General features: G+C 45.8%; 1 protein-coding gene across 3 annotated transcripts in view; it reads left to right on the forward strand.

Annotated features, from left to right (window-relative positions):
• The window catches only part of ERC2 (ELKS/RAB6-interacting/CAST family member 2), a 907,956-nt gene that overhangs the window by 880,025 nt on the left and 11,035 nt on the right, over window positions 1–16,896 (forward strand). The window contains exon 17 of one of the 3 annotated variants that reach the window (XM_039867401.1): window positions 1,288–1,338. The exons of the other annotated variants lie outside the window; for them this stretch is intronic. Coding sequence (XP_039723335.1) covers window positions 1,288–1,323 — 36 coding nt within the window. The 3' untranslated portion in view covers window positions 1,324–1,338. Of the gene's footprint in view, window positions 1–1,287; window positions 1,339–16,896 lie in introns of those variants that run through there. 3 annotated transcript variants of the gene reach the window in all.

Genomic DNA, 16,896 nt, shown 5'->3' on the forward strand with positions numbered 1-16,896 from the left:
CCAAGGGAGGGGCTTAATCGCTTTTATGTTTTAGTAAATTCACTCTGGCCGCACTGGGGACAATGAGTTGGAATTGGGGACTTTAAACTATTGTTTTGTGTTGTTTTAATAACAGGGACGGAAGAGGATGTAGGGTGGGGGAGGTGGTCTCGCCCCCTTTCCCAGATCTCACGGGGCAGGGAGAGGGTTTAAACAGCCTCATTCCCATGCAGGAGCCTTGTTTTAGTCTCCTTTTCCACTGTCATTTGCTGCCTGTGGCTCTCACCAGTCACCAGACCCTCAGTTTCCCCAGAAGCGTGTGTCCTGGGTATAAAACTTGTGCTCCAGTGTCACTGCTCAGTTGTAGCTTAGGATGGACTTTCACTTTATTCTCTCCCTGCTCCCAGCTTCTTTTTCTAAAATTAATATCCCCAGGCCCGCACACGCTCACACACTCTTGGCCATCATCGAATTTGGAAGGCTGTCATGTAGTAGAATCCCGGCAAGCTGGCTTACGGTACCCACTTCTTTTTGTAGTTTTCTGCTTTCCAATATTCCAGGGGCTAGTTCCCCTGTCATTTGGTAGAGGGGCCTGGTGAAATAACAAGTCGGGCAAGATGAGGGGGAACATGTGTCAGCCCCACTCGGAAACCTGGTGAGGAAATGAAGTTCCGAGGCACTGAAATAATATGCTGATGTCATACGCAGTGTAATCCTGCATTCTGGCTACACCAGGGTGAGTTATGGCCACATGTCCCCCAGGCTGTTCCAGATGCTAGACTCCAGTCACTGGATTCATTGAGGGTACCACATCTCTCTACCCTTACGTCTTCCACTAACCATGATGCCTAACTGTTTTCTCTGCACGGGGACCCTACTGTTCTATTTGGGTCCTGGTTCTGAAATGACTGGGGAACCTCATGTCATTGCTTGGTGCTAACTTCAGATTGTAGCCTGACTTCAAGAATAAGAGTGAGAATCTGAATGAGACCGCAGATAACACTTGCTACTGCTTATTGGGCTATTGCTTTGTGCTAGGCTCTGTGATAAATTCTTTAGTGGGTGTTATCAGCAAATCCTTCCGTCCATCCAGTGAGAAGTCCCTCTTATCCTTTTACAGCAAAAGCAATGGCTTTACGAGATGATTTAACTTGCCCAATGCACCTGGACAGTTCAGTGGTAGAGCTGGGAGTTCAAACCCAACACCTGATCGTAGAGGCCACTTTCTGCACCACCGTTTACCCACTGGGTGACCGCCGCTTAGGGCTTTACTTTCTCTATATCATCAAAATAATATGGAACCTTTAGTTCACAGGAAATTGCATAAGGAACCTCGAGACATAGAAGAGAGAAAGTGCAGAGCTGTCCTAGAGGACTTGTGTGAGTGCTTATGCAGAGTCATGGAAAACAGGGGCATCCTGAGACCCTGGGCAGTCCCCCCCCCCCCAGGAGGGGCACACACTTTGCTGTTTTGTTAGCTGTAATCTTGACATCCACACACCAGCCCCGATAGTATAAACTGCCACTGGTTCTCCACCACTCTCCTCATCCCCCTAACCTCTTATCACCTCTCATTTTCTCATCCCTTCTTTGCAATCTTCTACTCTTTGGTTCCTTTGCCTCCTTTTGTCTGAGACAACAGTCATACGGAGAATGGGATCAGAATTAGGATGGGAACATGATCACCCACCTTATAGGGTGACATGAAGATTAAATGCCAAAACACTCAGCATGTGTTCGGCCCGATGTCTGGCACAGAGCACTCAACAAGTGGTGGTTCCTAATATGATTGATAGGAATATTGCCATTATCGTTGAGGACATAGAGGGGAGATAGAGATGAAGAGTCCTGAGCCCTGGTCGGAATCTCCTGTCACAAGCTCCCCCCCGCCCCTCATCCCACCTCCAGAATCACTGAAGCGTGCTACTTGGACTCAGCCTCCATGCCCAGGAGACCTCTGTCTCCTGTCTGTGACTCCCCTGCTAGACTTCACTTTGTCTGTGACTCCCCGGCTAGACTTCACTTTGTCTGTGACTCCCCTGCTAGACTTCACTTTGTCCCCTGAGGGACCCATTTTTTTTGCTGGCCAAGAAAATAGCCCTGTTAGGTGAGAAATATAGTTTGGGAAAATGAGGCCTTACCCTGAGCTCCTTCCAGCCTTGACTCCCATGTCTGTGCAGTTTAGCCAGGCTTGTCAGCTGGGGAGATGTTTTCTGACTCATGTCTCAGGGTTCCAGGGAGAAAGGGTATTATTCACCAGTGAAAAGGGTTTTCGGAGTGGGGGACGGGGGCTGGGGAGAGCATCTTTCCTGCTCTGTAATGAGCCCTGTGAGAGCAGGGACCATGTCTTTCTCAGCTGCTGCTATAATCTCAGCATGTAACATTGAGTCAGGCTCCTGAGAAGGGTTTATTAAAATATTTTGAAGTAAACGAAAAAGTGAGCCCATTCACCAATATCACGGCACAAGTGAGGAAGGCACCCCACGCCACCTTTATGTCCTTGAGGTGGGGGTGCAGCTTGAGAGGGACCTGCAGTGAGGCTGAGCTTGACCCTGGCTCCATCATCACTTAGTACCTGTGTGACACACTGTGTGACCTATTAGGTTCTTGGTGGTCTGTCTCAAACTAGAATGAAAAGGGTACCTATTTAAAAGGGACTTGGGGAGTATTGATGAGTTACTGTATAGAAGCAGCTTTAGAAACTATACTTAGCACCTGGTTTGTGCTCAAAAAGTATCTTCGTGATTATCACACACTTGAGATATTAGATGGAGAGGTTTGCTTGTTTGTTTGAGAGCAGAGATGAGTCTTACTGAGTTTGGTACTCCAGTGTTAGCTCATGTCTAGCACATAATAGGAGTCCCTATTGCGGGTGATGCTTGTAATGATAAAGGGAAAGTAAGTATTTAGTGTTGGTCCTTAGGTCAGAGGGAGAGGCCCGTACAGCGAGAGGGGCCCTGATCAAAGCACTGAAAAGCTGAGCGATTTAACCCAGGTCTCCCTGTACGTTGACGCTGAAGCTGGCACAAGGCCACGGATCTAGGAAGGACTAGACATTAGCCCTGTGGCCCTTCTGTTCATGTGAGGGCTTCTGCAAGTCGCAGTTACTTGGGAATGCCCTCCTGTCTTTAAACCGCAAAAGAGATCAGAGCTCCTGTGGAGGGGATGGTGTTGCTCCAGCGATCCTCTTGTGTGGCCCTGGAGTCTTGGGATGAAGCCGCCTCGGAGCTGGACCATCTGCACGGAAAGGCTGAAGCTTGGAGGACAGTTCCCTGGGTTTTCTTTGCCAATTATTTTACAAGCATGTTTAATGACTGTGAAATTTCCAAGCCTCTCATTCAAACCAGTGAGAGGAGCACCCCCAGGTCTGCTTGGTGCCTTAAAATTTTTCAAATATGTTGAAGCTGGAAAGAGAGAAGAGGGAGATTGTGTCCTATCGTTGCCGGTGGTGGCCCAGAAAAAGCCCAGCTTTCTAAGAAAGACAGCCAGGCAGGGAAGTAGTTTCCATCCCGAGCTGGAAGTGCGGGCCTGGCTGAGAGTTCCCGTCGGCAGGTTGAAATCAGGGGGAGAGTCACCTCCTTTCCTGACTAGATCACGAGTATCGGTGATTTGTGCGTGTGGTTATACGCCAGGCCACCCTTTATCATCTTTTTAAAGGGAACCGAGGATCTGTGGGGACATCTCTGTGCGCTGACATTCTGAGAGCAGGAAGTGGAAAGTCATTACTATGAAAAATGGCAGCAGGGACACAAATGCGCATCAGGGGCAGACAGTGGACTGAGCAAACACATTAATGTTCAAGGGGCAAGGGAGGGGTGGCTCATCATGTGGAGGGGTCGGTTTCCTTTCTCTAGAAGCTACTCCCAATGACTGCTTTACAAGATAAGAAACACTGTGCTTGCTTTGGCAAGGGTTCCTGCTCGCGACTCGAGGGTTGCATCAATTCATTCCGAATTGTGCTGGTAAGCAGTGGGAATCTTGCCTTCTGGAGAATTACTGCTCCTTAAAGACATCCTGGCCAGCAAGCCCAGCCTAAGGAGTAGCAGACCAAGGCCCCCAGGGTGGATTATTCACTTATATTCAGGTCTTTCCTCTTGGTTCCCTCCATGCCTCTCCGCCCCTCGCCTGTGACTCTCTATCGAGGCAAAAATCTAGTCAAAGGAATGCAGGGGCAAGAGACTTGGAAAAAAATCAGAGAAGGAATCGACTCAGAAATTCAACATAATGAGGTTCCCTGAGCAGACTTCAAAAGGTCATTTGGGCTCCAGAGCCTCATGTGATGACCTCACAATCAAACTATTCCTTCATAGTCCTGTTAGAATCCAAATTGTGCTCCTGTGTGAGCCGGAAAGGTGTTCTGGTGGGAGCACAGCCCACCCCCACCTCCGAACTGCTGCCTGCAATAACTGGGCATCGTAACTCTTTTAACACTTGGATTTGATTTTCTAGGGAAGATGAGCCAAGTTCCCATGCATGGGCGCTCCACTTCCACCCATCCCTTCCATCTCATTTCCCTGCTCTTGAGGCCCCAGCCTAATGCAGGGAGACGCTGTGGCTTTTGGTGCCAGTAATCTTGGAGATCTTTACTCCTCAGCTGAAAATGGAGTTCTTGTAAGGAGATATTTGTAGGCTCTGACTACTGAAGATGAGTGGAGGGAGAAATGGGGCTCTTATTATCGCAGATCTTTCAGGAAGTGGTTGTGCTGCTGTCCAGTCCCGGAGTACCACGGGCTGATCCAGATGGAGAGGACACATGTCAGATGCTTTGGCCACCCACTGGGGGCCAGCCGACTACGGCCCATGGCCAGATCCAGCCTGCCACCTATTTTTGTTTTATTGGATCACAGCCGCACCCATTCATTTACTTACTGTCTATGGCTGCTTTCATGCCACAATTGCAGAATTGAGTAGTTGTGACAAAGACCATAAGACCCACAAAGCCTAAAGTATATACTCTCTGACCCTTTACTATCTTGCCAACCCCTGGCCCACACGATGGTTTTCATAAACCTGTAAATCCCTTATGTCCCAGAGTAAGTTATCCTTGGTTTGGGATCAAATAAGATGGCAGAGGCAGCTCAGTTCTTAAATTGCAGGAAAACCACTCCCATACTCATCCATTGAGTCATTCATTCAAGGAATGTCTGCCACGGGATATTATTATCAGTGTCATCATCTCCATAGTCCCTTCCCCTGAGGAATTCCCAGGCTATGGGCCACAACTACTGTGGAGAAGAGGAAACTTCTGGACAAATCATTGACTGTTAAAGCAAGACAGATCTTTTGTTCTCATGTAGTCCAATGACCTAATTTTACAGATGAGGAACTTGAGGCTCAGTAAAGGGAAAGTCTTGTTTCAGATCACAGCATGAGTGAACGGTAAAGTTGGAACTAGAACTCTAGTCTCCTGGGCCAGGGAACTTAGATCCTAATAGATGGCTATTTTTTATCTTGTGTATTACTTCTGCATGTCTTCTGAATCTGGTCAATAGTAGAAACCAGTGGTCTTGGAAGCATTTTGGAGAGCAGCAGTTGACCGTGTGACTCAGCAGTTTCTCTCTCTGAAGATAAGTCCCTGGTTGCTTCTTAAGTGAGGCTGATTGCAGTGGTTATTCACATAAATTGCACCTGTCACATCTCTGCACAATGCCAGACCAGGGGTAATGTGAGCTCCTTGTAAAAGGAACCCGTTTTTTCCAGGGTGATTATAAATTAGATATGAATGTAGGCTTAGGATCCTGGCAGACATTCTCCCAGGGAATTCTTAACTAGCATATATTTGCAGAGTAACCTTTGCAAAGGTTAGGCTACTCTTGGAACTGAAATACAACTTTGAAGTTTAAAAATTTCAGTATATTTTGGGAATATAATAATCCCAATTCTCTTTCCTCTAAGACTTTCTGTACATGCCCACTGACTTACTGTAGGACGAGTCGAAACGTGAACTGTGCTCCGAAGGGTCATCCAGGGGCTCATTGGAGAACTGATTTATGTTCGGAGCAATATGCAAGGATATCTTGGGTTTAGAATGTGGGCTGCTTAGAGTTTTCTCCAACTCTCAAGAATTAAATGTTTGTGACTGATGCTATTTGACAGATAGGGAAAGAAAAAGCCAAAGAATACAAACGTAAAGTTGAAGGGTAGACACGCACTAATAGTAAACAAGACAAGATCACAGTGGCTCTGGCCTGAGTTCTCTCACCTCCAGATCTGAACACGCAGAAACACAGTCACATCAGTGTCAAAGATCAGCGCCTTCTTCTGCCTTTACTATGACACCCTTACTAGCTGTGCAATCTTGGACTTTGCCTCTCTGAGATTCACTTTCCTCATCTTTTTAAGGCAGTGGTCCTCCGTGGAGAGCAATCCTCCCAACCCAAGGACATTTGGCCAAGTCTGGAGACACTTTTTGGTTGTCAAACTAGGATGCCACTGGCATCTGTGTGGGAAGAGGGCAAGGATGCTGCCAAACCTCCTACAATTCACAGGACATTTCCCCCATGACAAAGAGTTATCAAACAAAGAAGTATTGGCCCCAAAAGTCAAAAGTGCTGACATTGAGAAACCTTAATTTACAGGAGGAGACTAGACCTTGTTCACCATTGTATCTGTACCAAACAGTACATATCTGTCACATAATGGACAGGCAAGAAATATCTGTTCAACTAATAAACCTATGAAAATATATAAATAAACCTATGAATATATATATATAATTGGCTATTGTAAGAGTGCTAAAAAAAAATTACCAAATATAGTATCTATGCACAGTTTCTGGCACAGTGCCGGGCACACAGTAGGTATTCAGTAAAGGGTAGCTCATGATGATACGATAACGTTTACCTGAATTTGCTTCATGCTTGTTCTAAATAAGAATTCACTTGTTTTCATCCTTTGCCAAGATAATAGGCAGTCTGAGCAGGCAAAAAGCCCAGTGGGGCTTTTACAAATATTGGTTTACAAAGAATCTTTTTTATCTTGTGTTTTCCAGATAGGTAAGCCAAGGGCCACTGGTTGTGCCTTCATTTCCGCTCCTTTTGGCAGACTTTCCCTAGGCTGGGTTTTGTTTCTCTAAAATTATTGTTTCAGTGCTTTGTTGTTGTGAAGGAACCTGTTGGTTAATATTAATGCATTTTTATCTTGGGCCACTTCCTTCCGATTCTCTTTTCCAATCTGCCATCATATTTTGCTTCATGCTTTTTAACATCAGTGCTATCTGCAGAGCAGAGCCCTTTCATGTACATATCACCTCTGAGCCTTAGAGCAGGCCCGTGGGGATGTTATCACCTCTAGTGGACAGATGGAGAAACTGAGGCTCAGGAAATTAAATGACTGCTAGTCAGTAACTTCTGGCTCCTCTTTATTACCCACTCCAAGGGCTTGGGAACTACAAGAGATTTAGAGACAGAGGTCAGAGAAGGGTAAGTGACTTGCTCAAACCCACATAGGAAGCAGTACCCAGGAAGGTCTCCAGATGCTTCCATCTTGTCTTTTTTAGCCCTTATTCTCCCCCACCTATTCTTGGAGATCATTTTGGAATTGGATCTCTCATTCATTCACTCAAGGAAAAGTCATTGAGTGCCTCTGTGCTCTGTCATGATGTGATGGGAAAACTTCTGAGTTTGATCTTGTTCTGCCACTTATCGCTAGGCAGCATTTGCCTGAGTTACTTAATTGCTGCGAACTTCAGATTTTCTTATCAGAAGTGGAGATGACAATTCTTGACCTATGTCATAGAGTTATCATGACAGCCTAAAATGATCAAAGCAATAGAATGAGGTTGCAAACTGAATACTTATGACGATTTCTCTACCCTCTCTTCTCTTTCTCAACCCCTCCCTCAGAGTCTAGAACTGGCAATTTTAGCACTTCTGTTACATTGGCACATGATTACATGAAGAAAAACAATGATAATAGCGATGGCCAATCTATTGATCCCTTATTTCTATCAAGGACTCCACTAAGCACTTATGTGTATGATCTAGTTTAATCATCTCAGCACCTCTATATTTTTAGTCTCTCCATCTCACAGATGAGGCAGTTGTGGCCCATAAAGGTGCAATTCCTTGTTCAAGATTGCACAGCTAACCGTGAACCAGGCCAGGATTAAATTCAAATTCAGTTGGGTTAAAAGCCCATGATCTTTATTCGTTTACTTATTTATTAAGAACCTCCTAGTGCCAGGCACCGTACTAGGCTCTGATTGGTCCTGCAGATGCTTCCTGAAACCCCACCCCCACTCAGGCAGAACCAGGGTGGCAGGGCATCTCCTCCTTCTGCAGGAGGTGTGGAGACTTGTGTGGTTCCACTGGCCCTCAGTCCCATCAGCTGTGTCAGCTGGTCCCTGGGAAGCGGATGACATTAGCACCTCCAGCTGAGAACAGCTGATCAGCATGGAGGGAGAGCCTAGAAGGCTTGGCTGAGCTACATGGCAAAATCTGGCATGCGAGCAGCACAAGCAGGGTGATTGTCTGCAGAGCGTCCTGAAGACCCCGGCCTGGGAACCAGTCCCCTCATGCTTCCTGAGCCACTGCCTGCCAGAGCCTACCGTTTGGGACTTTTGTTCCTCCTGGCTCATCTTAAGGGGTTTCCTCAGGACAAAGTTACTTCATGGCTTGAAGGCCACAGGGATTGAAATCTGTGCGGAAAAAACAAAAGCTGTTGGGGGCTTTCATAGTGCAAACACAACTGTTGCCTGTGGACAAATATTGACTTTTGGTGCTAACTCTTTCACGGATGGCCACCCTTGGGAGAGGCCTGTTTCAGGCAACTGAGCACTGTCTGCTCAACCAGGTCAAAGGAAACCAGAATCAAGGGGAGATGCTTCTTGGACCTCAAATGACTCTATCCGCAATAGACCGCATCAGTCTCAGTGAACAAGCAGCTTGGAGTTTGGTACTGTTGGGAGTGTTAATACAGCAGTCCACCGTGACTCCTGTGTTAGTTTGCTAGGGCCGCTGTAACAAACAACAGAAATTTATTCTGTTGTTTAAAACAGAATAAATTGTGGCTTAAAACAACAGAAATTTATTCTCTCACAGTTCTGAAGTCTAGAAGTCCAAAATCAAGGCCTCAGTAAGGCCATACTCTCTTTGAAGGCTCTAGAGGAGGATCCTCCCTTGCCTCTTCCTACCTTCTAGAGGTTGCTGTAATCCTGGGCGTTCCTTGAATCACAGACACGTTACTCCACTCTCTGCCTCCATTGTCACCTGGCATTCTCTCTGTGTGGGTTCTCTGCATCTCTGTGTCCAAATTTCCCTCTTCGTACAAGGACACCAGTCATTGAATTAAGGCCCACCCTAATCCAGGATGACCTCATCTTAACTTGATGACATCTGCAAAGAGTCTATTTCCAAATAAGGTCACTTTCACAGGTACCGGGAGCGAAGACTTCAACATATCAACACCACTGCCTGCAGGGTTGTCTGTCCCTCAAGGAACGGTTACGTGCCTCTCCATGGCCTCAACAGCTGTCTCTATCCAGCCTCCACGTTGCCCCAAGGGGACCCTTTCAAATCACGCATCCGGCCAAGATCCCCCTTCAGTGGTGTCCCACTGCCCTCAGGGAAGCGCTCCCAGTGGAGCCGCAAAGGCCTGCATGGCCTGGCCTTGATTTCCTCACTGCCCTGCCACTATCATTTCCCCTTCCACATTCTGTATTCAGCTGTCCTGCGGGCTTACAGCTGAGTCGGCCTCGGGTCTGGCTCTATTTCAGGCCTTTACGTCTGCTTCTTCAGTCTGAAAGCTCCTCTTCCTCCTACTTATCATTCCTCACTTTCTCAACCTGGAAGGCACCTCTTACAAGGAGTCTTTGCTGACCCTCCCTGACAGGTACCCCCGGGCTCCTTCTTTTGCCTACCCAAGGCCTTAGCTCACACATCACATTGTATTACAATTGTCTCTACTGTCTATGGCCTTGACTTGGCTGCAAGACTTTAAGATCTGGGTCTATATCTTATTCCCTGGTCAAATCCCCAGTCCTAGCTCATGGCCAGCCAAAATAAATGCTTCTTGAATTGAATAACAGATTGAATGAAAAAAGGAGAAAGTAAACAGAAAGCAAAACTAATAACAGTAGCTCAGCTGCCTTCCTAATTTTGTGAAAATTAAAGGAGACTTTTCTGCCTTTCTGCCAATGACTACCTAACATCACATTCAACGAGGAAACAATGCTCAGAGAAATTTTTCAGAGAGACTGTTGTTATGCCAGGGTTTGGTCAGGGCTGAAGATAAACCAGAAAGGCAGTTTTGAGTCAGTCTTAATTTGTTGTCAGGAATGTCCAGCCTTGGGCCGTGCTCAAGGTGACTGTAGTACCTATGGCCTTCTTTTGAATTTTCAGCCCGACTTTCTTTCTCAATAAAAGAGGGTGGCCACAGAAAAAGCAGGTAAACTGAGCTAATTTCTTTTGCTTTGGCACATGTGTGGTGTAGCTCTTTTGCATGATTGAACATTTTGGCCCACTGAAGAATAAAAACTGTAATCCCCCCCTTTTTTTTCATTGTGTTTTGCCAAAACAAGCTGTGAAAGAATGTAAAATATATCATTTTGTTGGCACCCGTTCACAAGTGAGTCAGTGAGCTCGCTCGCATTTACAACTAAAATCGGATTCTAACCTCCCAAAAATTTATGACAACTGCTCCTTCTTGTGGCTTAAATGTTGACATATAATTAATTTAGGATTTCTTCCTGAGGCTTCCTGTCCAGGTTTGTACCTGCCACAGAAATATCCTTGAAAGTTTATCTAACAGCTGGAGCCATGAAAAACCCCTGCTGAAGCTTTGTAAAGCGGGTGGGCTGTGCCAACGGAAAGGGCCCAAAGAGAAAGGCTGCGGCTGCCAATGTGGCTGGCTGCCGGAGTTGCCCCAGGTCAGACGCATGGAATTTGCAGTTGAGAGAAAGGTTTGGGTTCCTTCTGCCTCTGTTCCCTCCAGGCTCCTGTGATGTGCTTCCTCTTTGCTCTGCATGCTTCCTTTCATAAAGATGACCGGGCCCTGGTCCAGACCATGTAGAACCTTGGCTTCGAACATCCCAGACTGGTACTGTCCGCACTCTGAATCAAGCTGGTCCTGATGCCCGGCTCTCTGCAATGTTTGGGCTAGTATAGAGAGGGAGATAATAAGAACTACTGGTAATCGAACACCTATTACATGTCAGACACAGGTCTAGGAGCTTTATAAGGAGAGCTCATTTTATTTTATCTTCTCAAACAACTGGAGAGGTTCAAATTATCATCTTCACTTTGTAGATTAAAAATAATAATAATAAAACTGAGGCTCAGAGAGGTTAAATGACTTACCTGAGGTCACCCAAACTAGAAAGGGGAAGAAGAGATGGGTGGCTCACATGTGAAGACCTCCTGTTAGGCTTTGTCTCATGGTAACCCTCTGAGGTGGGCAGTGTCATCTTTCCCATCCATCCGTGTGTGAGAGACTGAGGATCCACGAATGGAGTCACTCGAGCAAGTGATGCCTGAACTTAGACTGCCACCCAGCTTGGCTGAACTGCCGGCTCTCCACCATAGTGAGATGTAGGAAAACCTGGGTCTTGAGTCCCAACTTCCCTGTCGCATTTCAGCCAGTCTCCTCCGTGCCTAGGAGTGAGGTGCCCTTGACCTCACCTTGTTGGTTCCTAATAGCCTTGCTCCTGGAGGGTCTGAGCAGCACTGGCCGCTGATCCCGAGAAAGAGAGGCAGTCAGTGAAAAGAAGATATGTAGTTACTTACAATCTGTGAGTTCTTTCAGAAACCCAGCCCAGCCTGTCCCTTAGTTTGGGACAGTCTGAAAATGTAGCCCGGGGCCATGGCCAGAAAGCTTACTGGGTGAAGGTGAAGAAGGCCAGGTCCCAGTCCCACATTGGCCACCTTTTACCTATATGATCTTGGAGCAGTCCTGTCTCATTCCAACACTTCTTCAAATGGAGAAACTCAGCTGCCTCTGATCTGGTTCTGCTTCTACTAGTGATGTGACTTTGGGCAGGTTACTTAACCACTCTGGGCCTCAGATTTCTTAACTCTAACAAAGGAAAATAATCGTGCCTGGTTCACGGGATGATTGTGGAGACTAAGTGTGTTAATATGTGCATATCAGCGGTCCTCGACAGGGAATGTGGGGTGGGATCCCCCACTGAGAGGCATTGGCAATGTCTGGAGACATTTTCGATTTTCATAACATGGGGGCGGGGTGGTCTACTGGCATCTAGTTGAGGAGAGGTTAGGGATGCTGCTATGTTTCCCACAAAGCACAAGACAGCCCTCCCCCAACAAAGAATTATGCAGTCCCAATTGCCAATAGTGCCAAAGTAGAAAGTCACTGCTATAAAGCATGTAGGACTGACTATTCCTGGTGTGTAGTAAGGATTTGATAAATGTTTGTTATCAATGGATTTGTTGAGCACCCACCATGTGAAAGGAGTGTAAGAAATACTGCTGTGAGCAAGACGTACACAGCCCATCCCCATAAAGACAGCTGAGGCTGTGATCAGATGTTAACCAAATACTAACACAAACACATGGTGCCAACTTGTTCAAACGCAAGAGTATGCAGGGGAAAGGAAGGAGAGAATGCTAAAGGAATGTTTGGCAAGAGGATTTCAGTGGTGACAATAGTCAGGGACTGCCCCTCTGAAGAAGTGGCATTTAAGCCGACATCTAAGAAGAAGCAGAGGCAGCCAGGTAAAGGGCAATGGGGAAAGTACTTCAGGCAGAGGGAACAGCATGTTTCAGAAGCCCTGAAGGGGACCCAGCTATGTGTCTCCTCCTGCAGTAAGAATAAGATATAGACCCAGATCTTAAAGTCTTGCAGCCAAGTCAGGGAAGGTGCGTGTTTGCAGAGATGGATTGCAATTTTGGAAGCATCTTGTTTTGTGTGTGTTTCTTAAAACCTAACCATATAAAACACAGAGTAGGTATTCAGTTGGGATCTACTATTATTGAACACATACTTGGACTCAAAGACCACATTTTTGTTGCCTGCTCCTAACCACACATATAGCACAAGATCAGAGGTACTGTTGGCATTCCAAAAATCTTATTCTGTAGCATTCCAGCCACTTTTGCTACTGACCAAGCAACCCTACCCAACAAGGAGAGGTTATAATGATGTCCTATGTGCAAACCAAAATGGCAGCTAAGATGCCAATGGCCTGGCCCAGATGTCCTGAGAAAGTGTCATTTCGTTTATACTACGGTAAAAATTTCTTTTTGACAAAGCAGCTTTAGGTTAACTAGAAATCTCATGGATGAGAAGTCAAGTCCCATCAGTGTGAGTAGGTTGAATGTCAAGGTTTTCTGCAGGCCTTTCCGGGTTACCTATGAAAGGATAAGGGCAGGAAGGCAAGATTCTGTGTGCAGGGATTTACAGGCATCTTGGCCATCACTGAGAGGCTCTGATTTGGAGCAAGTCAAGCCTTGGAGTTATACTTTGCTAGTAAAGGCAGACCCTCCCTCAATAATCTTTTTAGCATCCCACTCCTTCAAAGACAACTTACACCCCAAAGCCCTCGTGCAGTCAGAAGACATGTGAATATCCCATCAGTTGCATAGAAGCAATAGATTGGAATCCTCCAGATAGTTCACTCAATCTCAGAATGATAAATGATCAATCATTGCATTCCTCCTAAATGAAATTAAGATGTTAAGATATATTGCTTGGGGCTTCTGGATGGGATTTCTGCAGTTGAATTTTCAGCAGAAAATGTATTGCTTTGGAATCACTGGGAAAGGGAGACATTCTGGATCTATGTTAAAGCAAAACATTTGACAGTGGGGAAGAAAGCTTCAGACATGTTAATTTTTTTCATATTTAAAAGTGATTAATCATCCCAAATACCATAAAGCTGGAAGGCCATAATGCAACCTCTTGGAGGTGAAGGAGGATGCATATGCCTTGATACTCTGAAGTGGAGGCTTTTGAAGGAAGCTGCAGGTGAGCTCATGATGAAAGACAAAAAGCACAGACCAAAAATCCATTTGAAAGGAGAGAGTCTGGACAAAACTCTAGGAATGCATAGAAATCCACAGACATATTTTTCATATTTTTCAATTAGCACTGTGCAAAACGAAAAGGAGGAGGAGGAATGATTCTCCTCCAGGAGGTATACGTACGCCATTGGAGATGTTACCTCCTTGGAAAGTCTTTCCAACCCTCCTGTCACACCAGGTCAGGGCCCCAGTGTGTTCCTATAAGCTGGAGATTTGACATCACGCCACGGCCCCACCATATACTAGCTGTGTGGCTTTGAGTGTGCAACTTTACCTCTCTGTGCCTGTTTCTGGAGCAGCGTAATGGGTTAATAATGGCAACCTCTCCAGAGTGTTAAGGACTGGATGCCATGAAACTAAAGTGTCTGTGCTCAGTGAATATTGACAGGTCATTCGTCTCCTTGGTATTTACCACAATTTTAATTCATTAATCACATGTGCAGTTTAATTATTTGTTGACTATAATGTCCAACGTGTTCACTAGATGTGTATTTCATGAAGTCAGAGCTAGTTTCTGTCTCATTCAACCACATGTCTCCAGACCTTAGCATAGTTCCTGGTAGATGCTTTAAAAATTGTGGGAGGGAGAGAGGGAAGAAGAGAGAGAAGGAGGGAAGGAAGGAGAGAAGGAAGGAAAGAAGGAAAAAAGATTGAATCTCATACTTTTCAAAAAAATACAGTTTGAAGACAATATAAAATCCAAACTGAATTTGCCTTTGTGTCTCATTTAAGAACCCATTTCACTTCCAACTCTACAGACCAAACTGAGGTAGCTTTATTTCTTTATTTGCAGGTGGGTACCAATTAGGACTTACAGGGCTCAGAGATCCTGAATATTTCTTAAAAGCCTGACTTCCCTCAGCTAGTTGCTGGCCCGTGTTTATACATTTTCCTTTCCCTTTTCCACCTCCCCAAGGAGACTCCTCCTCCCTCAAGAAGACTAGTTCTGTTTGTTGCAGGAAACTGATTTGTTGGTTGCTTAGAAAACACAAAAAAAGTTTGAAGCAAGTTGAAATTAAAGTACAGTTAATCAAATGCAAAACTCCATTCAGCCTCTATCTGCCAAAAATAAATAGTTTTTAAATGATTTGCAGATCACTGACAATGATGACTGTGTTTATGGCAGTGGGGTTGCCTGCCTTCAGCGGCCATCACTGCCAGCGTGCACCCAGCATTTAGAAATTAAACAAAAACACATTGAACTGGCTGCATTAGCTGTTGCCACATCAGAACGCTAATGGGTTTAGTGACCACAACCGACCCAGGCCAGAGTGTGTCAACAGCCAAAGGACCAACCTTGCTGGCTGTTTGTACTTTGCCCAAGTTGTTACAAGTTTAATTCTTTGCAGCTTACTTTTCCTGCTGTTTTGGCCTCTCCCCCACCATGTCTTAAAGAGCATAGCAGCCAGCCCAGCCACATGCAGGGAGGCCATGGGGCCCCTGTCAAGAAGTCCACAAATGCAGACACTTCAACCTCTTGGGTCTGATTACAGATTAGATTAGGGCTCCAGAAGGTGCACTTGACTGTTCCCCTCCTCTGCCTCCAGCCTTCCGTAGCTAGTCACTTCTAAGATTCGTTCTGGAAAAGGCCCAACCTGAAGCAAAGGCAAAGAGCCTCTTGATTCACCACTCATCTGGAAAAGTGGAGTCTTCCTGCCTCTGTCCCCATACAAGAAAGCATGCTGCACAGCATTTGTGCCTTGACAGTGGTTTCTCTGCATTACACCCAGGTCTTCAGCCCTGCCTGACAAACTAGACCAACTGTCTCCATTTCTGGGCGGCCAAATCAAGTACTGGGTTGCAAGACCTTGGTGGTGAAAAGGTTAAATTGCTCAACCACCCGGATGTGTGCTTTCCTGCCCACACTTGCTCTTGGCCTAAGGCAGTGCCTGCTGTTTGGGGAGGGGGAAAAGGGAGGTCTGCCTGGACCCAGGTGGCCAGCAGGCAAACCATGTTATTAAGAAGCAGGGATCGCAAAACCTTGATCTTCAAAAGAGACCCCTAATTAGTCCCTGGCCTAAGAGTAAATGGCATTCCACCTCAGTGAGGCTGGGAAGGGGCCTTCAAATCCTGGGGACTAATTGCCATTATTGGCTCTATGAAGATCCTGTTGTAAACACTTGTCATCCGAGCCACTTCTGGTCAGCAGACTTGAGATATCAAATTGTTCCTTCGTGTTTCAAATTCTCCTAAATGCCTGGCCGGCTCCTTTTTCTAGGAGGGGCATCTCATTCTTACACAGGACAGCTTGCTTAGTACACAGACTACAGAGATGTCTCTGTTTCTCTGGTATGCTATGGCAAGATCATCCTAACACTGAATTCTTTCCAGTACGGAAATTCAAAATACATTTCACTTTATTCTCATTAGAATTTGAAAATGCTATCTCAAAAATCAACTTCAGTCGCAGGCAGACAGCATTTGTCATGAAGCTAATGGGGCTTAAACTTCAGGCCCCTCAATACACAGACCTTTTCCAGGACGCCAGGAGGGGCCCTAATGATGTATTCACGTGGCCATATACTTTTGTCAAGTTTGAAATAGTCAGCTGTTTGTATATTCCTTTTCTAACAGAGGGCCCACCAAATAGTATAAAACCGAGGTGTGCTCTGTAACACTTAGGTTTGTTTCTTACCTTTCGTATCATGTTGCTTATGGAGGTAAGTATTTTCTCCCTTTTGCGTGACTTCTCGATCCTGTTTGACATTCATGGAGGGAAAGGCAAATTTCTCCAGGCCACATGTAGGATGCTACGTTTTGAATGTTTCAAGAGCTTGGGCCCCAGAGACCCTGGGTTCATCACCTTCAATGGCAGACTGAATAAAACCAAACTCAAATAGCAAGAGGCCAACCTAAAGAGAGTTTTGGGGGCCATGGGGATTTGGGCTTGTGTCTCTCAGACCACTAGGATTCTACTCTGTGAACACTTTGAGGGCAG

The sequence above is a fragment of the Pteropus medius genome, unplaced genomic scaffold (genome assembly GCF_902729225.1).
Source record: "Pteropus medius unplaced genomic scaffold, Ma_sr-lr_union100, whole genome shotgun sequence".
In the NCBI taxonomy this organism is placed as follows: domain Eukaryota; kingdom Metazoa; phylum Chordata; class Mammalia; order Chiroptera; family Pteropodidae; genus Pteropus; species Pteropus medius.